This window comes from Nannospalax galili, unplaced genomic scaffold, assembly GCF_000622305.1.
Source record: "Nannospalax galili isolate Female #2095 unplaced genomic scaffold, S.galili_v1.0 scaffold830, whole genome shotgun sequence".
Lineage (NCBI taxonomy): Eukaryota > Metazoa > Chordata > Mammalia > Rodentia > Spalacidae > Nannospalax > Nannospalax galili.
In genome coordinates, this window is record NW_008328342.1 from 1,453,719 (window position 1) to 1,476,113 (window position 22,395).

Here is a 22,395-nt window from a genome sequence, read left to right on the forward strand (position 1 = left end):
TTGATTCAAAGCACAGTGAGTATCCATGGCTCCAGTGAACCGCTATTTAAATAGCCTGATTGTGATGACAGGGTAGTGCCAACCTCCCCAAACTAGCTCCTGCGGTTTCCTTCACCTACTTTAGAATGGTAGAAGAGAACTTCTCAAGATGGGTGGCCCCAACTACCCCAGACGGTGATGATATGATGGTGATAGTGGTGATGGTAATGATGGTGGTGATGATAGAGATGATGATGGTGGTGATGGTGATGATGATGGTGGTGATGGTGGTGATGGTGATGATGGTAATGATGGTAGCGGTGGTGACAGTGGTGACCATGGTGATGGTGGTGATGATGATGATGATGGTGGTGACGGTGGTGATGGTAGTGATGATGGTAATAATCATGATGATGATGGTGGTGATAGTGATAGTTGTGGTGACGATGATGATGATGATGATGATGATGGTGACGGTGGTGATGATGGTGGTGATGATGGTAATAATCATGATGATGATGGTGGTGATAGTGATAGTTGTGATGATGGTGATGGTGGTGATGATGATGATGGTGACGGTGGTGATGATGGTGATGGTGATGGTGACAGTGGTGATGATGATGATGATGGTGACAGTGGTGATGATGGTGATGGTGACAGTGGTGATGATGGTGACAGTGGTGATGAGGATGATGATGGTTGTGACAGTGGTGATGATGGTGATGGTGACAGTGGTGGTGATGATGATGATGGTGACAGTAGTGATAATGAAGATGGTGATGGTGGCAGTGGTGGTGGTGCTGCTGATGGTGATAGTGGTGAGGGTGGTGGTGATGATGGTGGTGGTGATGTTGATACCATCCGCAGGGTGGTTGTGGGGCCAGTGCCTCCTGCAGAGGGCACTGTCTCTCTGGATCCATAAGGTAGAGTTCTAGTCAGGACAAGCAGCAGATCAGACTGTACAGCCTGATTCCTGGGCTTGGAGGCCGCAGCACCATGCTCTGGAAGTCCTCCAGGCTCAGCATGGCACCTTGTGTGCATCTCTTTCCAGGCTTGGGGAAAGGAGAGGCAGCTGACCAGACCCAGCTGTGAGCGAGAGCAAAATCAGCTGCTCAATCAAGTCGTCCTCCTTGATGACCTGGAACCAGCATCTGATTACCATGTGAGGCTGCAGGTGACAGGATGCTCTGTCATTCCAGAGGAGCAAAAGCAGCCACACAGCTGTCAAAATCCCTGTGGTCTAGCAGGGACCACTGACCATAGGAGGCAAAGCCGCTCCTTGATTCTACCCCAGTTCCCACTGCTGTTGCTCAGCATCTGCTCCCCCGTTTGTCCGGGCAGCAGGATGACCTCAGAACTGTAGGAGGACAGTGATGCCCCTTTGCCTAGTGACCAGTAGAGCTTCAGGGGCCCCAAGCAGCACTTCCTCAGCTCTGTTCTGCAGCTGAGCTCAGCAGCTGGGCAGGTACATGGCAGAGCTGGGCCACCACTTGCTGGGAGACTCCTCTGGCTGTGTCCTGGAGCAGGTCAGTCTTCTCTCCTGACCAATCCAGCCATGGTTCTGTTCTGCTCACCAGCTCTGTAGCCTGGAAGCAGGCAGGAGCCTGGAGCATCCCTCAGACATAAATAATATGGGACGTCTTTGAAGAGGCCCCTCCCGAGCCAAGCTGAGGAATAGGGTGTTTATTACAGTGTTGTGGGAATGTGAGTGTATGCCAGACTGAGTCCTCCCAGACTTCAGAGTGGGAATAAACTAGAGCCCATTTACAATTAAACACAACTAAGCTGCAAAACCAATAAAACAGAAATTTGCGGCATTAATTTTACAAGGCAGGTGTTTCCCAGAGCCTAGGCACAGGGCGTGGACTCCAGGGTGGAACCAGCTACCTGCTGCTGTTCAAGTCTCCCGTGTTCACTCAGGGATGCCTGCCTGCCACATGCATGTAAGGGCTGCTGCCTGAGCTGCCACTAATCACAGTGGTTTTGTTTGTTGTGATCACACCTTGTGTTTAACCCAGAGCCATCCCAGAAGGCATGTTTAATAGGGGGTTCTTGATAACTCATTAAGCTGTCTCCTTCCCATGCGGACAGCTCCGCCTTGCATCCTGACAGGGTGCTGCTTTAAATGGGAGTAATCCAATTACTGCAGGGCCCGGAACAGAAAGAATCTTCACTGCTTATTTACAGCTGCTTAGTACTAATGAGCCGCAGCAAGAGAGAAGTGGGAGGGGAGAGCCAGCAGCAGCTGTGTTGGTGGCCACAGGCGGCATCAACCTGGCCCCTCAGACCTCTGCTGCTCCCCAGGGCCATTCCTGTGGAACTCGTGGGGGACTGCCACTGGATTTGAAGGCATGTTATACACACTAGCTGGCACAGGAAGCTTATATCAGCTACTTTTCTGCTTCCTGTGACTGAATACCAGACAGGAAGTGATTTAAGGGAGAAAGGTTTATTTTGTGTTAGAATTCTAGGGTGCACTCCATGTGACTGGGAAGGTGACGGTGGCAGGTGTTTGGGGGTGCTGGTTACATTGTATCCACAGTCAAGAAGCAGAGAGATGAATGCTGGTGTACACGGTCCAGGACTCCAACCCGTGGGATGGTGCCATCCATATTCAGGGTGGGGCTTCCCACCTCAGTTAACCAAGTCTAGATAATCCCTCACAGACACACTCACATGCTTGTCTCCATGGTGACTCTGAACCCCATCCAGTTGTCAGTCAAAATGAACCATCACAGAGCTGGTGTGTTCTCCAGACTACACAGGGAGTCAGGCTGCATGCTATTTGTGGCATGTGTATGTCCGTGTAGTGTGGATGTGTGCAGCCATGTGGTATGTGGATGCAAGTGCTGTCTTATGTGGTGTGTGATGCAAATAGTAGCTGGGGAGCGGAGCCATGTGCAAGGTGCCGTGCTACTTTGGGGAAGCTGGGGACACTGTGGTGGTGTCTCTGGGTTACATTCTGCAGGTTTGTCTGAGGCTCGGGCGGTGGGACCCTCTGCTTCCTCCCAAGTTTAACCTCTTCTCTTCTGCAGGTCACTGCTCACCTCTCTACCTGTTTAGAGCACCCACTTTCTTCCAGGGACCTGGGGTGTATGAGACCCCATGTCCTCACTGCTGTAGGGCAGGGAGCCTTGGTTGTCATAACTTTGCAGGTTGTGACAGCTGTCTGCCCAGAGCCCGATTACCAGCCACCATCACTCACACTTCCCTGTGGGCCCCGTCAGCCTCTGGCGATGTCCTTCCCCTACTCTGAGCGTGGCAGTGCTATCAGGGCCAGAGAAGGGTCTGCTCAGCCCGTGGTGCCTTGGTGAGATGAATTTGTGAAGTGGAAGCATGAAAGGCCCCTTTGTCCCTGGGATGTGGTGGCCCAGCACTGTGCCTCCCACCGCCTCCAGCAGGAAGTGGGCTGGGCTGGGTGAGCTGAGCTCCCACAGAAAAACAAGAGGACTTGTGTACTCAGTGCTGGCCTCGGTGTCCTCGGGATTTGTCCCTGGGCACACCCAGGACCAGGGGACATGGTGGGGGTGGGGACTCTGCTTCTCCGTGTGCTGCTGCGGGCCAGACAAGACCACCAAGCAGCCTGGCTGTGTGGACTTGTGTTCCACTCACGCACATGACAAGGTGTGCGTGAATGAGTGTACTGTGTGTGTAGGTGTGTGTCCATGTGAATATGAACATGCATTAGTATGTATGCTCCATACATGTGTGGGTGTGTGCATGTGTGATACATACGTGTGTCTGAATGTTACAATTTGCTTTCTCTTGCTGTGATATAACACTGACCAAAAGCAACTTGGAGGAGAAAAGGGTTTATTTGGCTGACAGGTCAGTTTGTCATCAAGGGAACTCAGGGCAGGGACCTGGAGCAGGAGCTGAAGCAGAGACCACGGAGGAACGCTGCTCACTGGCTCGCTTCCCCTGGCTGCTCAGCTACCTTTTCTTATACAGCCCAGGTCCACCTGCCCAGGGATGGCACCGCCCACAGTGGGTTGTACCCTCCTACATCAACCAGTAATTAAGAACATGCCCCTCAGACATGGGCACTAGCCAGTCTTCTCTGCGCAGTTCACCAGTGAAAAATCCCTCCACCCAGGTGACCATAGCTTATATCAAGTTGGCAAAAACCAGCCTGTGTATGTGCAGTGTGTCTTTGTATATACATTATATGTGCACCTGTGAATGTTTATGTGTATTATGTGTGCATAGGCGTATGTGTACACGTGATGGTGCGTACATATTTATGCAGTATATGAACATGTATGGGTGCATGCACTTGTGGTGTGCTGTTTACACATGTGTTTGTGCCCTGCTTGCATATGTGTTCACATAGGTTGAATTGTGCTACACATGTCTATGCAGGTGTTACTGAGCTTGCACATGTTGGGTGTGTGCTGTGTGTCTGTGTTTGCTCATGTATTATATGTGCATACCCCTGTCTGCGCACACGTATATACATGAACAGGAGTCTTGTCCTTCCCGTGGCCTAAGGCCATCAGAACCCCATCATCGTTCCTCCCCCTTCCTTCCTGGCCCTGTGCACCTCAATGTATGTCATCATATCACATGTGGGACTGTCCCCAGTGACAGCAGGCTGCATGCTTGGTCTCTCCCCCAAGCTCATACCAGAGTATGATGTGTGAGGAGTGTGGACATGGAGGGGCCTCAGGAGCCCCTTGTGCATTGCAGGGAGGGTGGCCTGGGTCCAGGTGGTTCAGGGAGGCTCCCCTAGCAGAGGGCCTGGAGGGCTTCTGGAAGGAGCTGGGGTAAGCCTTCAGAGGGATGAGATTCCAGGAGAAAAGTAGGTATGAATCAGCTCCTCACTCCTCTGATGATGTACACGTTCCCAGTCTCTGTCTTCACATCCACCTACAGCTTGAACTACCCAGAAGTGTCCCAAGGACCAAGGGGAATATGTGTGGGTATTCCTTGTGTGGAGTCTGTTGTCTTCTGACTTCACAGCAAGTCCCCACTACAGAGAGCCACCCTTGGCTCAAAAGCCCCAGGCGATACAGTACAGTGTGGGATCTGAACTCAGGCCAATCTACCTTTAGCCTGCTGACCACTATTAGCTTATAAAACCGCACCCATAGCACCATAGGTAGCCCACACTGGGTCTCCTCTGGGGGAGTATGTGCTGAGCACAGGTCTTTGTGCCCCTCTAGCAGCTGAAGGCTCCCTCTCCTGTGCCAACTCAGTCCTGCTCCTGACTTGTCAGGCAGGCAGAGGCTGTCTGGATGGGAGCCCGTGGCACACCATCCTGCAAAGCTCTCTGAATGACTTGTCTGTCGGAACAATTTTGAGCACTCAGATTTCTCACGGGCAGCTCTGGGACCCCACCCCTTGCATCCCTTTGAGCTCACACGCACACACATGTGCACATAGGCAGGTCGCAAGATTCATACATATAGGTAATTCATTTGTTGAGGAATTTCTAAGGCATTGAAGCTGGAACTTGGGGACCAGGTTGTGGGGTACGGACTCTACAGCTGCAGCCGATTTGTGGGTTCTGGTGTTTGTGGGTGTTTGTTCGACTGTTGCCGAACCTTCTTCTGTCACCAAAAGTGACACGTCAGGACTGAAAGAAGCAGCTTCTGGTGACTTTGTACAAATAATGAGTAGCCAGGGACAGATGTGAGATACCAGCCCCACTCCTCGCCCACTGGCCACCTGTGCCATGAATGATGGGAGCCCAGGAGGATGATGTGGACCCGATTCCTGGAGGTTTGGGATGATCTCAGCCTGGGGACAGCCACAGCCTGAGGCAGGTGGATGCTCTCAAAGCTGCTGCCTGGAAAGCCAGTAGTTTCCTCTCCTAGACTCTCCAGGGAGCAGATGTGCGTCCCTCCCTCATAGGCACTCAGCTGTGAACCTCAGATGGAATATTTTTTCACACTGACTTCAGCTGGGCAAGGGACAGTCCCCTCTCCATCAGCTCGGGCGTCCATTGCAAAATGCTTCAGAGAGGCAGTATAATGGCTGCCATTTGTTTCTCTGGGGGCTGGACATGCAAGGCAACAGTTACAGGAGGGATGGTTTCCAGTGAGAGCCCTCCTGTATTGCAGATGGCCGTCTTCACGCTGTGTCCTCACAGGTAGCGGGTGAGGGGAGAGATCTTTGCTGTCTCTTGTAAGGCCACTAATCCTGTCATATCGAAACCCATCCTGGAGATCCCATTTGAACTTAATTATTTCCTAATGGTCCCATCTCCAAATACAAGGGTCAGGACTTCAGCTCATGAATTTATAGTGTCTCTGGCAGGGACCGGGAAAGGACTAATGTAGGATCTTTACTGTGGGACAGCCCACCTCACTGGCCACTGGTTTAAAGACCCTGAGATGGCAGAGAGGCTCTCTGGGCTTGCTTTTTACAAATGAAGATGTCAAGGGCTGGGGAATGCAGGAACACAGCCAGCTGTCGCCTTCCCATGAGGGCCCAGGGGCACCTGCTCTATGACATGACTCTGAAGCCTGTTGACTGCCCAGCAGAACTGTGTCCGAGCATGTCCCACCCAAGTTCTTGTGTGTTACACACTAATCGTTGCTCCCTACTGGGAGAAGTCACAGAGAAATTTTAGTAAACGCAGATCCTTCAGAACTGCACCTCTAGTTTGTGCAAATCTGGAGTCCAGTGCATTCATGTTTCTCAACAGTGAAATGGAAAAGCAAGCCCTGGAGAGGGAGAGAGTCTTGGTGTTGGGAAGTTTGGGGAGTGACCAGGGACAGACCTGGACTAGGTGGGTGCTGAGGTCCTCTCTTGCCTGGGCTTGGAACGTCTCTGTAAGTCTTGTGACTTTCAGGACTGGCCAATGCTCCAGCCCAGCCGCCAGCTTTGCACCAGCAGGGGCATGGAGCCTGAGCGTGGTGCTGCTGCAGAAAGGACAGGCCCAAGTGAGGAAACAATGTGGATATTTCTGCAGAATGTTTTATTTATTAGTTTTTTTGTGTGTGAGTGTGCTGCCTACGTGTATGTATGTGCACCTGTGTCATGCAGTGCCCACGGAGGTCAGAAGAGGGCATTAGATCCCCTAGAAATGAAGTTAGGGACAGTTGTTAGCCATCATGTGGGTGCTGTGAACTGAATCTGGGTCCCCTGCGAGAGCAGCCAGTGCTCTTAACTGCCGAGTCACCTCTCCAGCCCCAATGTGGTAGTCGTTCATACAAAAGAAGTCCCTGGTGCCGAAAGATGAGCTTCAAACCTGTGCTGGAGACAGTAAGGTAGAGTAGATGAGCAGCAGGGACAGCAGGTCCTCCCTGCTTGGGCGGGGGGGGGGTGCATCAGACCTGGGGGCCACCACTGAACTCCCAGACACAAGACAATGTGACAGAGGCATAACCATACTTCTCCGATCCCTTGTGACACCGAACCCCAAAAGGTTTTTTTTTTTTTTCTATGTTTTCTGCACTCTATGACATGGGGGTAAAAGAACTCTGAACCACAGTGATGCCTGTGGGAGGTCGGCCTCTGTGGCCTTTATTTCTCCTTGCTGTGAGGGAAAACCTAACAGAAACAACTTAAAGGCGGAAGAGTTGATTCGGCGGGGCTTAGCCCGTGGCCGCTTGACCCTTCCGTGCACGGAGGGGCTTAGCCCATGGCCGCTTGACCCTTCCGTGCACGGAGGGGCTTAGCCCGTGGCTGCTTGACCTTTCCGTGCATGGAGGGGCTTAGCCCGTGGCCGCTTGACCCTTCTGTACATAGAGCAGAAGCACCATGGCAAGGGAGAGCTGATCTCTTCATGCCCACTGGGCCTGGGCTGACTCCCCTTTTCCCTCTCTTCCTCTGCCCAGGTCCCCAGCCTGTGGTTGATGTTGCTGTCATTCAGGGCTGGTCTTATCCCCGTGCCTAATCCTCTCTGGAAACTCTCACAGAAACCCATGGGAGTGCTTCACATTTCCCAGGTGATCCTAAGTCCAGTCACATTGAGGATGACCATCCTGAAGTTGTTTGTGTCCACCTAGACCATAAGCCTTGTTTATGGGTCTTTGGAGTGTAGCTGTAGTGGTGAGAATTGCCCAGGAAGGTTAGCAGGGTCAGCAGCTTGTGGAATGTTCTGGTAATTAGACTGCCTAGTCCATTATGAACATCCTCCTTCGAGGCCTCTCACAGAGCAGACCTGTCTACAATGCCTGAAGAAAGTCTTATGGCCACATCACAGGCCCAGCCAAGGCAGGGAAAGGGTGATTCTCTTCTGCATGGAAGAAGTCCATTTGAGCTTTGAGCTTTGATGTCCTTGTCCTGGTGGACGCTGTGGTCAGCTCTCTACCAGCTCCTACCCTGTGGCCTGCAGGGCTCTAGACAAGGACTCAGTCTCTGCAGTCCTAGAGTCTTGATCAACCTAGTGTCTGCATGTGAAAGGCAGCAGGACAGCGCTCTGCATAGACTCCATCACTTCCTGCCATGCCTCATCCTGACACTGAGTCCTGGCTCCTCCCAGGCTGTCCTATGGATGGCCACCTCAGAGTACCCTGTCCATCAATGATAAATCATAGAGTGAGGCTGTCACCTCGTGGTGCTGTTGTGAAAATGTTCCAGCACAATCAGTGACTACTTGCTGTTGATGATCAATGCTGGCTCACCTAGGAGAGGCAGTGTGCAAGCCAACCTCCCTGGTGGTCATCCCTGGATGGTGTGGTGCCATCCAGACACCAGGTCCAGCTTTAGGATGCAGGCACCCGATAAGGTGCAACCAGAGCAGGGCACTGACCAGGTCTCTGCTCTCTCCCACAGCACGAATTATCAAGACCAAGCAGTGGTGTGACATGCTCCCCTGCCTCGAGGGGGAAGGCTGCGACTTGTTAATCAACCGGTCAGGCTGGACGTGCACACAGCCCGGAGGGCGGATAAAGACCACCACGGTACGTGGCCCCTTTCCTTTCTAGTGGGAAAACTGAGCAGATGCTAGACCTGTGACAGGCGTGGACACCACAGGTTGGAGCAGGGACAGGCGGTGGCTGGGAGCTCCAAGACTTGTCTCACTGTCTGGGGCTAAGTTCCAGAGAACCTGTCCCCGATCAGATGGCCTTTGGGGGCGGCGGTCGGGGCGGGGCAGTAAGACTGGTCAGCCCAAGAGCAACATTCATACCGCATACTATGCTGTTACCAAGGTTGCCTGGCTTTGAGGTGCCCACCAGGCGTCTCTGGACCTGAGGGCAAATTTCTGTACGCCACCTGAGGTTGAGGGAACCTTCTGGAGTCTGGGGAGGGGGCTATGTAGAGTTGGTGACTGCTGACAGATCCTGAGAGCCCGCAGCACCTCAGTCCCTCCCCATCCAGGAAGCAGGGCCCACTGTAAACTCCTTCTGGAAGCCACGGTACTCCCTCCACAGACGGCTTTTCCCACAGATGGGCTCTGGGATATTTTTTGGTGATGTTACTCAGCTGTTCCTTGAACTCACTGAGATGGGCCCTGCAGGAAGCCGTCCGTGGCAATGTGCAGACCACAGGAGCCCACGTCCGTGTGGATGCGGCCCTGGGTGCTCTGAAGACCTAGGTCCGACGGAGCTCACCCCTCAGTGGCATAGTCCACCTCAGTGTTCCTTCTCCCTTGCTTTGTAGAAAGCTTCAGTTCAGGTGCTGGATCATCCTGCCATGACCCAGGCTCTGTGCTGTGAAATTGTGAACTCTGGGAACTTATAGAAGGATCTGGAAAGCCCCCTCAGGTGTCCAAGTGGCCTCTAGGGGTTGTCCGTGGTGTAAGGCTGCAGGCCTTCACACACCCTGATGAGAACTGCCCACCTCCTGCCCTTGTAGCCTGAATCTGGGACCTCAGTATGCAGTTTTACAGTGTATTCAAGAGGCCAATTTGCTGTGGTCACCCCAGAGACAGCCGAGGTTACCCAGTCTAGTCAGCCAGGGAAGCGGATCGGGCCTGAGGGCAGTTGGGAATGATTGTGGAGCCAGAGCACCTCTCCCTGCAGCCTGGTGATCCCCCCTCCTGAGATCAGCAGACTCCCTCCTGGTCCCAAAGGTTGCTTTGAGGCTTCCTGCGTTCCTGGGTGCAGGCTGGGCGCTCCTTCTCTGAGCAGAGCTGGGGGAGTGCTGACCTGGGTGCCTGGGCCATGTGGATAGGACCGGAGGTGTTTCGAGAGCTCTGAGCCGGGGGCCTGCAGGCCAGGTCCTACACTGGTTTGATTTGTCAGTCATTAGCAAGCAATCATCACACTTCTGTAGCCAATACAGGGTTCCACCAGGTCCCTGCTCCCCTCCCCCCATGTCTCCTCCCGACATGCTCCCAAGTTAGACAACATACAATATACTTCTAGGAGAGTCGGAGGAGCTTTTGCTCCAGGGTTGAGTACCTTTGGGGAGATAGGGACCTATGTCAAGCAATACCCTAGACATCAGCTCTGTCCCTCATCAGTGACCCCTGAGGGTCACTGTTCTGATATGTGGAGGTGGCAATCTTGTATGAGTGACTCAAGCCCTTTGGCTAACAGCCTAGGCCCTTCTGTTCACATTTGGAAGAGGTAAAGTTGCACCCAGGGATCTCCAGACCTGCCTGGTCCACTGAGGCATCTCTTCAGAAATGCATGCTGCATTTACCTGCCAAGGAAAGTTCACCTCATCTCGGGTGTGAGCCAAGCAAGTGAGGAACACACCCAGGCCTAGGGCCGCCTCCGTCCCCGGAAAGACACAGCCCTGGAGGTTAGGAATCTGGCCTTGCTCTGATTCTGCCCTAAAGCGTGGAGAGTCATAGACATGAGATTTTTCCTGACCTAGCATTCCCACCATTGTATCCCTTATCCAGGTGGCTGCGCAGCATGGGGTCCTGCTGGGGAGGCGAGGCCTGGTCCTAGAGGCCACTGTGTGGCATTGGGGCAGGTCTCCTGAGTAGCCATGGGTAAGGGGGCTTCTCAGCTCCTCTAGTCTCTCCTCACACCTGTTTCTGGGCCCCTGGGAACTCAGTGTCAAAGGAGCAGCTATGGCCTGCACAGGACTCAGCAGACACAGAGCAGCTGACACTTGTGGCTTCCACAGAAACCAGCCCTCGCTTTCTTCAGAGCCTGAAGCTCCAGGATATGTCCTGGTGTCTGTGTCCCACTCAGCAAGGTGGGTTCTCCACTGCTCCCTGGACCCTGGCAGGCTTACCTTTGCATTGTCCTAAAGGGAGCCAGTGCTCAGTGAGTGGCCTCCAGCCCTATGTTGAGAGGAGAGGTGTATCTGTGTTGTCCAAGGACCCCTTGCCTCTCAATCACCGTTTAAGGCAGTCCTTCTTGACCAGATAGGATTCTGACACACAGCCACACTCTGATGTGGAAGCCAGCGCTATAAATCTCCTTGAGTTTCAAACCTTCTGAATTCTCAGGGGTGGGAAGTCAGGGGTCAGCAGGATGCCTGGCCAGAGCTGCAGAGCTGACAGTAGACAGAAGATAGCACATGGGGGTGGGGTGGGGGGGCTGCAGAGCCAGCCCATGACACACAAGCTCCAAGACAGGCCAAGCTCATTGTCTTGAGCACAATCCAGTCCCGATTCCTAGGCATCCAGTGTCACCAGTTCACTTACAGAATTCACACAACACAAATTCCCTGCCTTGGCAGTTCAGAAGCATTTTCAAAGTTCACAGTGGTATATGAACCACCACCCCCTATTCTAGTTTCAAATCATTGTCCTGACCCCAACATAACCCCTCTGTCTCTGTCTCTCTGTCTCTCTGTCTTTCTCTCTCCTGTGTCTCTGTCTCTGTGTCTCTCTGTCTCTGTGTCTCTGTGTCTCTCTCTCTTTCTCCCCCATCTGTCCTTCCTTCTCTCTCTCTCTCTCTCTCTCTCTCTCTCCCTGGACTGCTGCATCCTACTCCTTAGAAGTGGGTCACCAGCTTTGGCCCACACTGAAGGAGGGAAAATTGCTACCGACCTCCATCCTACTGCTTGGAATATGGAGACAATGGTTCTGACAGTATCTTGTCCCATAAGAATGAGTACCACAATGAGAGATGACTCTCTCTTTCTCTCTCTCTCTGTCTCTCTCACACACACACACACACACACATACAGTTTCTCAGCCAGACAGGTTTTAGTGAGGGCTGCTTCCCTTTGGGTACAGGATCACTATGAGATCATTGTGGTCTCAATTGGCAACCCTAAATAAGGCACTGAAGAAATGTGCAGGATACGCCCTCAGCAGAGGGACAGGAGGGGCCCTGTCCCAGCACATCAGGCCACCACGAGAGGACTGAGCAGCAGCTTCTCAATGCAGTCAGCTTCCACATCCTCAGATTCAGCCAATCACAGCAGGAAGATGTTGGGGAGAAGGATGTGTACTGAGCATGTGCAGCCCTCTGCTCTCATACAATGTGCTCACCCCATATTTTCACCCTGCCAGGCACCTGAAGCTGCCTAGGGATTAATTAAAGACAGTCCCAGTATACCCAGGAGTGGTATACTGTACGTTCTGTGGGACACTACTGGTTCGTAGAAAGGACTTGAACATCCTGGGGTCGGTTTCTGCAGGGCATCCTGGAGCCAATCCCCATGGATACCAAGGGACAACTCGACCCTTATGCCTTCCCTGTACGCTGGAGTGGGACCTAGCCTACTCTCCCTGCCGTCTCTTGTCTACCCCAGGGTGTAGGCACGTCTTCTTCCTTTACGCCCTGAGTCTGTCAGGGCTGAGTCGTTTTACTCCAGACCAGAGCAATGGCCACCCAGCCCTCTCCCTGCCTCAAGCTCCAGCGTGACCCCAAGTGTGGCAGGAGAGGGGCGCCAAGGTGTGGTGGGCCTGTCTAGGCACGATGAACTGGTCCGGATTGTGTGGGGCTGAGTTGGCCGTGCACAGGAACACTGGGATGGTGACGAGTTGCCCAACACCCTCATTTGCTGAGCACGCTCAGGGATCTTTGCAGTGTTGGCACCAGCTTGCGTTCCCTCTGACCTCACAGGCTTGCCCGCCACAGCCCTAGAAGCTGCAGTTCACAGGCTGACTGCCTCGGACGGCCAGGTGGTCATTTGCATCTCTTAGGCTGCCTTGTTTCAGAGCTGGTCCTGGCAAGGCCTGAGACCCCAGGGGTCCTTCAGCTCAGGAGGCAGAAGGTCTCCACATTCTTTGGAGCCTCAAGGCCTCAGCCCAGCCTTGAGGACATCTGCTGGCGTCACCAGGGGTGAGGCAGGTACCTGTGTTAAGCAGCTGTGGCAAGAGAACCCCATTATCTAAGAGGAGTAAGGCTGGTCAGCACCCCATGCAAACAGGGAAAGGTGTCCACTCACAGGAGCCAGGGGGTAGCTCCACGTCGGGGATCTACCCGAGTGATTATGAGACCCAGCTAGGTTACACCAGGCTCTGTACGCTGCCTCAGTATCCTCGGGTCTGGGAAAAAGTGAGGCCAACTCCTGCTGGGACCTCTGGCCCCAGGTGCAATGCCCGCTATGTGAGTCAAGTCATCCTGATCTCTTAGAGAGTCAATTAGCACCACGGGTTTCCTATGTCACCGTGATAAGTTGGTTTTCTGAGATGACAGTCTTGTCACCCGTTCCCTGTAAGAGGCCAGGTAGCTGTGGATGGCTCATAATTCCTTCCCAGTGTTACTCATTCCAGATCGGACCCTCCTCCAGACAAGGCCCCTCCCCACCCTGCATCCCATCTGTGTCCACCGTGCACCCAAGCCCCATTGGCACACCCCAACTCCAGCATGGTGTCACCTGCCACTTGTGTTTCCCTGTGTTCCCCCAGGCCCTGAGCTTGGGGGTCCAGCAGCCTGGCCTCACAGGGCCTGCCTAAGGATATGTTATAAATGGATGCATTGATTAGCCTAGCCCACACCCCAGGCATATGCTGATGTCCGCATTTCCAGGATCACTGTTTCTCAAAGTGCAGGTCACCACCCCATTAGCGGGTCGTGAAATTAATTTACTGGCTCGTGATCAGCATGTAAAAGGAAGAAGTGTGATAAAAATTCTAGAATGCTTCCCAGGTCACTGGGGCTCCTGCCACTTACAAAAACATGAACACATGCAGGGGGCTGTGTGAGATGTGGGGCTCACCGTGGGCCGCTGTGGAAAGTGGGAGGCTCATGGCCCTCCTGTCAGGAGACAGATGGGGTGCTGGGCTGCTTTCGGAGGCTTGGCCTCTCAGTCTGGAGGTTGTCCTGTGGCCTCTCCAGGTTCTCTGCAGGGGTGGGCAGCACCTTCCCCGCATCCATCTGTGATGCTCCTCAGCTTGCCGCCCCCTCCAGCTCTGACAGCTGGACTCGGAGGAGGGAAAGGACTGTAGGAGCCCTGGTCCTCACAGCTGACCAGGAGTGCGTCTCTGTGCAGATATTTGGCTAGGGCTGTGCATAGCAGATGCTAGCGGCTTTCGGGAATATTCTAGCCAGAGTTTACTATGTATTGCTGTAGCATTATGGATTGCAAGATGCTCAACAGTGAGCCGTGCCATCCCGTAAATCAGAATAAGCCAGCTGATTGGAATCCATCTTTCCAATTAGCTATTAAGCACTATGTTATTTTATTATTTCCAAAATTATAGTGCATTTTGATCACATTCAGACCACCTCACTGCTCCCCAGCCCCTCTCCTGTAACCCCATTTCATGTCCTCCACATTATTCTTCGTCTATATCTGTTTATTATTTATTTATTTATCTATTTTTTATTAATTAGTTAATTTATTTATCATCTGTCCATCCATTTGTCAAGGCCTATCGATTCCAATCCATGCCTCCCAAGTGCTTGTGTGTGTGTGTGTGTTTGTCTGTCTGTCTGTGTCTGTGTCTGTCTGTGTCTGTGTCTGTGTGTGTCTGTGTGTCCATGTTCTGATGTCTGGTCAACCTACCAGGCATCACACCACAGAAGGAAAGCTGACTCTTCCTCTGCCCACGTTCATTGATTGCCAACAGATCCTCCGCTAGACCTGGGGCTTCCTCCATCCATGCTGGCCCCTGGGACTTCCTGTCCATCCGTACTGGCCCCTGGGGCTTCCTGTCCATCCAGGCTGGCCCCTGTCTGGCTTGGGTTTGCTCAGGTCTTATGATGCTGTCACAGAGCTGAGAATTCATACAAAACACCATATCTTAATTTTTTTGTTGTTGTTGAAATAACAGTTGTGGGGTTGGGAAGGTTGCTGGGGGGGAGGGTTGTGAGGAGTCCTGTTCAGGAGCTGTGCTGCGTAGCCTCAGTCCCCAGAGAACAGAGATCTAATGGCAGAAACATGCACGTGTGTGAATGTATAGCTTCTGTGTTGGGTGCAGGGCCATCTCGAGGTTTCCTTTAGACACAGCTGTAGCGTCTGCCCAGCAGTAGTGTTCTGAGCAGCAGTGTCCCATCAGCTCACCTGAACTGTCCATCAGCTCACCTGAACTGCGCTGTCCCTGCTCCCTTCCGGGCCTGGCGGTGTCGGTGCAGCTGAAGGTCAGAGCAGTCACATCATGGAAAAACACATCTGCAGAGGGTCAGCCATCCCGACAGAATTCGTCCAGGGCAAGTCATGCTGCAGGAATCAAGGCCCAGCCTGCGCCAGGGAGGGGCTCTTCCCGTGGGCTGTGCTCATTCCACTAGGGATGGTGCCCTGAAGCTTCCTGCCAACTGAGAGGTGGGGGTGGGCCAGCCTCAGAAAGGTGCTTCTGCAGGGGTGGGGCTGGAACCTTGAGGTCTCTTCACCACCGAATTGCGAAGGCCATGTGTAGCCTTACTAACAGACTCACAGAAAAGCAGCCTGGGCCCCCCTCCAGAGCACCCCAGCAGGAGCCACGTGTTGGTATGGGGCCCGGCTGTGGCTGGCTGGGTGTGGAGCCACATCAGAAGAGGTCCACCAGTGCCAGGGCTGATCCGGGCTCCAGAACAGGACAGAGAACCCCTAACCCACACTCTAGAGCCGCAAGCTAGGGTTGCACCCTAGCCCAGATGCCGGAGCAGCACGTCTCAAGGGGTCATTGGAAACAGTAATGCCTCAACCCTCAGCTGACAAAGGCCAGATCCCCACGCTGGCCATCTGCCTTCCTGGGGACCTTGTGAGGTGACAGGAACGGGACAAGGGGAAATGGTCTGTTCCTTTGGGCACAAAGGCAGCCACAGAGACAGCGCACATGTCTGAAAGCTGGTCAGAGGTGCCCTTAGCAGAAGAGGGGTGCTGAACCCCAAGAAAGCAACTACAGCTGTGTATTAGATCCCACATGCAGGTTCCTCTGAGTGTGAGCTGAGAGGCTGCATGAAGATGCTGGTCCTGCACGGCACACCCGGGTTCAGCCTCTGCACTCCCCACTGAGCCGTGCCCTCTGGAGGCTCACGCTGGAACCCTAGGGATGAAGCTTAAGCTTCAGGGCGACAACACAGGGAGCCTGGAGGGAGCTGCTAGAAGCCAGACTGTGGTGAAAGTAGATGCCCTGGATGTGAAGCCGGACTAGGTCAGTCCGGAGGTCGGTAGGGCCGGGCCTCTTCCTGTGCGTGTACTCCTGTGGCTCCTGTTAGTGACCTCACAGCAGGCAGCAGAAATCCACTCCCCTCCAGTGTAGGACAGACGCTCCAAATCAAGCTGTCAGGCCTAGGGGAGAAGGGGGGAAGGGTCTCCCTGCCTTTTCTGTTGCCCCTAATGGCCGCATCTCCCCTGTCTCCTTTGGGTGTCACAGCCCCTCTCTTTTCTCACAAAGACAGTGGATTGGGGCCTACTGTACATCCAAGGTGACCCGATCTCTAGATACCCTAACTGCCTAGAAGTCTAGAAAGACCCACTTTCCACGTGGGGTCAGATTCTGGGCTTCTGTATGTGAGTGTTGTGAGAGGCCATTCCACCCACTAAGTGTCCCTAGTCCAGGTCAAAACCTGTGGGTGCTGTGAGTCAAGGCACAGGCTGCCGCCCACCTACTGCCAGCCAACTGGCTCCGCACACGACACCGAAACCTGGTGGAGGAGGAGGGTCTCTGTTTAAGGAGGGAGGACACAGAAGGGGGGATAAGAGGGTGACGGGAAAGCAGGCAGGACCGTCAAAGACCCAAAACTAAATAGGCAACAGCCCCAGGAGAGACCAGAGAACACAAGGAGGGGCAGTCACCAAAGGTGGTTGCAGGGCCTCCACCCTTCTTCCACTAGAAGTGACACGTGCTCCTCCCCACTGGCCTCTCAGCCAGGAGATGTGGGTTTGTCATCCTCTGGGGCTTCTGGCACATTCTGGCTTGAAACCCTGAACAGTAGCTCTGGAACCCCTCAACCCCACATAGGAGGTCTGGGTACCCCAAGGCTGCTGTACCGGGGAGCAGAAACACCAGCGAGACCAGTGGGGAGAATGAGGGGCCGGCCCACGCCGCCATCCTCTCCAGCTGGCCCAGGCACCCAGGAGACAGGTGGTCTCCCAAGCCATCCCAAGTCCTTACTGTGGACTCCACGGGCCCATGTGAGCCCCTGCATCTGAACACTGTGGCTACACTGCAGGAGACGTCTGAGGAGGCTGGCAGGTGGGAAAGGAAATCCAGAAAGCACTCTGAAAAGTGTGAGAGAGACATACCCACACAACGGGTCTGTGTACAACCGCAAAACTGTCGAAATCTAGTAGGATATTTCGAATATAAAATTGAAGAAATCTGCCAGAAAGCAACAGGTGTTTTTAATTTGTTTGTTTGTTTTATGAAGTGGCAAGTAGGAAGGAAAAATAGATCATTAGGAGATTGATTCAGGAGACCTGAAGAATATAAGATCCCAAAATAGCAAAAAAAAAAAAAAATCAAGAAGAAGGTATTAAAGAAATCCTTCTAAAAACATGCTGGGTCGGGGAGGCCTCAGTCAGTAGAGTGCTTGCCGTGTGAGCTTGAGGACCTCAGTCTGAGCCCACACATCCACGTAAAAAGCTGCTCTTATAATCGCAGCCCTAGGGAGGCAGAGACAGGTCTCAGGGTTTTTTGACCAGCCAGTCTAGCCTAATGGGCAAACTCCAGGTCCCAGTGAGAGACCCTGTCTCGGACACCAAGATGGACATCACCAGAGGGACAATATGCATGTGTCTCCCCTCCCACACACCTGTACATACATATACATACAAACACCTGCACACACATACATGCACACACAAGCATGCAGCACACATACCTGCAAACACAGGTATGCACATCTACACATGCACACAAACACCTGCACACACACGCACACACACTTGCACATAGGCACACACACATTCCAGAACTGAAAAGCTGTGGATTTCTCATGTCAGACGACCCACTTACACCTAGGAACTGAGTGCCCAGTGCCCCATCCCAGAGCTCCAGGGTGAGATTCAGGTCCCTGGGATGGAAACAAATTCTAAAATCTCAGCAGGAAGAAACCAGTCACATGCCAAGTTGTAGACCTTGGAATGCAACGCTGCCCAGGCTCGAGCAGAGGCCAGGAGGCAGGTGCCCTGCCTGGCCCAGCCCAGCCCAGCCCCGCCCAGCCCAGGTGTTGCAGAGCAGCAATGTTTGAAGCCAGGTGTGGTTTCCAAGCTTGAGTTCTGTAGATGTTGGAATGGTCCATCAGCATGGCGGGAAACAGGTCTCACTCCCAGAACCCCTGCACTTGGGAAGCTAGTAACGAAGGGCTCAGGAAGATGGTTTGTAGATGACGATGAAGGGCCTGGGGACTGGAGAGCACCCCAAGGGGCAATGAACAGACTCCTGGTTTATACATACAGCAGGAGTTTGTGGATAAATCACAAATATGTGAATCTGAACAGGAAAATGGGATGCTTTTCAAAGAAATCACATGGGAAAATGAATTCCTGGGGACAGTATCATACAGCTGCTTGGGTCTGGGTTCATGCCACACCTGTGTGCCGAACCCTATCTGCTGTTGGCAGCACAGCTCCGTCTGGAGAGGCCCAGTAGCTCACGGTAACTCATGTGGCCACAGCACGGCTTCTGAGGTGTGAGGGTTTGGCTGAATCACCAAGGGGCAGGCGGGAAAGCGTGTCCACTTTGGACCTGGCCTTTGGTCCAGTACCCAACTGCTGACTTACTAGGTGGCCAGGAAGGGCATCCTGAGAGTGAGTAAGGTCCCAACAAGACAGGCTAGGCAGGAGTCAGGATCCAGGCTGGAGCCCTCCCGAGTGGCACAGAAATCTGTGTGCAGAGCCACAAAGGATCAGAGCCGCTGTCGGTGGGTCAGAGCAGGCAGGGGTGGTGACCTGGAAGGGCCTGCTGAATACCGCACAGGAACTCGGTGACCATAGTGGCAGAGGGAAATGTCAGGATGGATGTGAACCCTGGCCTGATTTGCGGCAGTGAGCCTCCATACCTGGCCTCGGTCAGGACCCAGGGCTCCTTGAGGACAAGGCCAGACTGTGTGAAGGGACCACTAGCCCTGGCATGGGAGAAGGAGAGGTGTCTTTGTGGGGAGATCCTTGACCTTCAAGTAGCTAGCCACATTGTTAAAAACAAGAGTGTGTAGTTCATCCAGACTGGGGAGCCCTAGTCATCCCCAACTGCCCTCTCTATACCCCTCCAGGAGCCTGTGGTCTCATTACTCAGACCAGAGCCAAGCCAGGCTTCCCCCCAGCCTCATGAGATGACTAGAAATCCAGAGAGCCTCTTCAGAGACCAGCGGCTTCCTGACTGATAGGAGTCCCATGTCCCCAACCCTATGCGTTGTCCCTGTGTGGTCCTCCTCCTGCTGTCTGATGGCGGGACTCTGCGGCCCTCATCATGCTTGTGCAGGCAAAGCACCCCCTAGGCTGGGTGCTACCCGGACTTGGGAGACCCTGCATGCAGTGACACATTTTTGCTCGATTTGATTTGGTGTCTCTGAGCTTGTCTGCCCTCCGTGTCACCATCCAGTGGCATCTGTCCCATCACTTGGCCTGTTCTGACACCCTCTACGTGCTGCCCACGAGGACTGGGAACTACAGCCTTATACCAGCTTGAGTGCATTTGACAAGCCCAGAGCTAGCTGTGGCTCCTCATGGCCTGAGTCTGAGCTCAGGGCTGATCACTCTGGGCCATTCAGAGCCTTGCTCACAGCCCACCTCAGCTGCCATTCCATGTCTGATCAAAATGGATTCCAGCGGGATGAGGCAGAGGAAGCCTACTGACCGAAGGTTACAGCTGGCTGCCCCCTGGCCTCTGATCCATGGAATGTCCATTGTCCCCTCTGGCAGGTTGTCTCACCCCAGGCAGAGGCCCTCATAGGCCAACAGCAGGCAGTTAACTACACACAGAGAGACTGGGCAGCACCAGGCTTACTCCTTGACCACCCCCTGTGACATTTGAGTTTCTGATTCTAAAGCCAGCCTGGGATCCATGCCCGATGTCCCCTGAGCGAACTCTGGGTCTGAGTGGCACCTGGCCTCCTGGGAGGGAAACCAGCCATGGGACCATCCCCACCTGATCTCTGCCTGGGGAAAGTGGGTCTCTGGGCAGGATAGATGTCCTAGAACCCAGATGAGACAGATCCCCAAAGGGGGAGTAGGGCTTGTGAAGGCCAGAGATCTAGAATCCCTGTCTCAGAACACAATGGAGAAGCTGTTGGGAAGGAGGTGGGGGAAGTGCATCTCAAAAGCACTTCTTCCTTGAGGCACCTGCCTTGGATGGTGGCCCTGAGGGGGCACCTGTATGTCCTCACCTCTCTACATCAGCAGGAGGATATGTGATGGGTTTGCCTGTAGACACTGGGATTTTCATCTGGAGTCTCTATTTGAATCCCCAGTGGGGAGGGAGATAGGTAGGTACCTTGGCCCCTGCCATGGGCCTGGCCTGAGTGCCCTTGGAGACCTGCTTCCTACTAGTACCTGCTTGGCTCCTGACATCCTCCTGGACGTGAGCCAGATCCAGCACTGTGGGAACCAATCCTTAGGATGCAGATGGACGCTTTCTGTCCACCCTGGAGCACACTGGGAAGAGCTAGGCCAGAATTCAGAGGCTCTCCACAGCAGATGTGAATCACAGGATGCCCGTATATCCTGACAGTGGAGCTCAGAGTGTAGACAGAGGGAGAGCTGGATGTAGGGGCAGGAGAGAACGTGACTGAGGAAGAGGTGCTGGCAGCAGGGAGACTGCCAGGGGGCAGGTATCACAGAACAGAAACTCCTGCTGGCAGTTGCCAGGAGCAGGGATGGCCATGGGCCCAGCAGCCCCGCAACTCTGGATCGATTTAGATGTTCTCCAGACGTGACGTCCTCACAAGGACAAAGCAGACTGGAGATTAAAGCATGGCGTGAGCACTGAGGTGGGTGATGGGGCTCAGTCTGCAGGAACCCGGAACCTGCACCCTAACTGTCTTTGTTCAGCACACAAGATAACAAGCCCCAAGCCGTTACTGGATCTGTGCCCAATCCGTTCTGTGTTCCTCTCCATCACCCTGTTCATCACCACGGTAATAGCTGGACATTTCAATAGATTCTGTGCGTAAACAAAACCGTATATGGCGGCACTGCATCAAGTGGTATTGTAAGCCATGATACTCTTCATTTTCCCGGCAGAAATGAGCCCAGAAACAAAAAAGATTGGTTTGGCCAAGCAGCGTTCTTTCTGTCGGCACTGCTCATAGCGAGAGGCATTACCACGGGTCCCTGTTCACCGTGATCGTGCTGCATTCGTCTTAGTTTTCCTTCCTTAAAGCAGTCGTTCTTTGAATTGTTTTAAATACATAAATGGCAAATGGTTGGAACTGGAGGAAACTCGCCCTGTGGGAAGGCAGAGATGGAGCCTGTCCTGTAAGCCAGGTGGGTGTGGGGTGAACCCAGTGCCATACAAAGGAGGCCATTGATAAGGAGTGGCCAGCAGCTGACCCAGCACTGGGCAGCCTTGAAGGTGGCACCAGATGCCCAAGGATTGGAATGAGGTTGAAGATCAGGGGTCGGTGCAGCTAGGCCACATGCACAGTGTCTTCCTGTCCTGTGTACCTCTGTCTCCCTGTCCTTCCACCTCCTAGCACACTGCTGGCACGTCAGATGCTAAGGGTGCAGGGCTGGAGCAGGTGGTGCTCAATCTGTGGAACCTTCACAGATCCTACTTTTTGATGTCTCTGTACCTAGGGCATTTCAGAGAACATATCTAAAGTGATATTCCCAGTTCTCCAATGTTCGTGTCCCACAAGGCGCAGCTGGGAGAGGCAGAGGGCTTCTGACTAGACTGTCATCTGTGCATGGGACCAGTGATGGAGAGGTGGGGCCTTGCTCTTGTCTCAGTGACTCCCGTCACCCCTCTGCTGGTGCCCAGTCCTTCTCAGTGGCCTCTAGGTGCCACAGTGAGGATGAAATATGAGCCTTTGGTATAAACGTTTGTTAAGGATCAGTCTTTAAAACTGAGATTGAAGGGTCTTTGTCTCTGTCCACACTGCTTAAATGTCAGCTCCTTGTTAAACCATTCAGAGGTGCTGCAGTCCCCGGAGAACATTGCCCCTCATGCTAACCAAAACCGGTGTGACACTGCGGATCTGCCGCCACGTGCCCTTGCAACACCTGGTCCTCTGCACTGGAGCAGCAATCCCAGCGTTAACAGGTAGTGTTCATAATAGGGTCTTGAGAAGAGCCTGG

At 53.5% G+C, this 22,395-nt stretch overlaps 1 protein-coding gene across 2 annotated transcripts in view; it reads left to right on the forward strand.

Annotated features, from left to right (window-relative positions):
* The window catches only part of Tafa5 (TAFA chemokine like family member 5), a 224,857-nt gene that overhangs the window by 173,203 nt on the left and 29,259 nt on the right, over positions 1-22,395 (forward strand). For both annotated transcript variants that reach the window (XM_008826866.1, XM_008826876.1), the window contains exon 3: positions 8,707-8,834. In XM_008826866.1, coding sequence (XP_008825088.1) covers positions 8,707-8,834 — 128 coding nt within the window. The remainder of the gene's footprint in view (positions 1-8,706; positions 8,835-22,395) is intronic.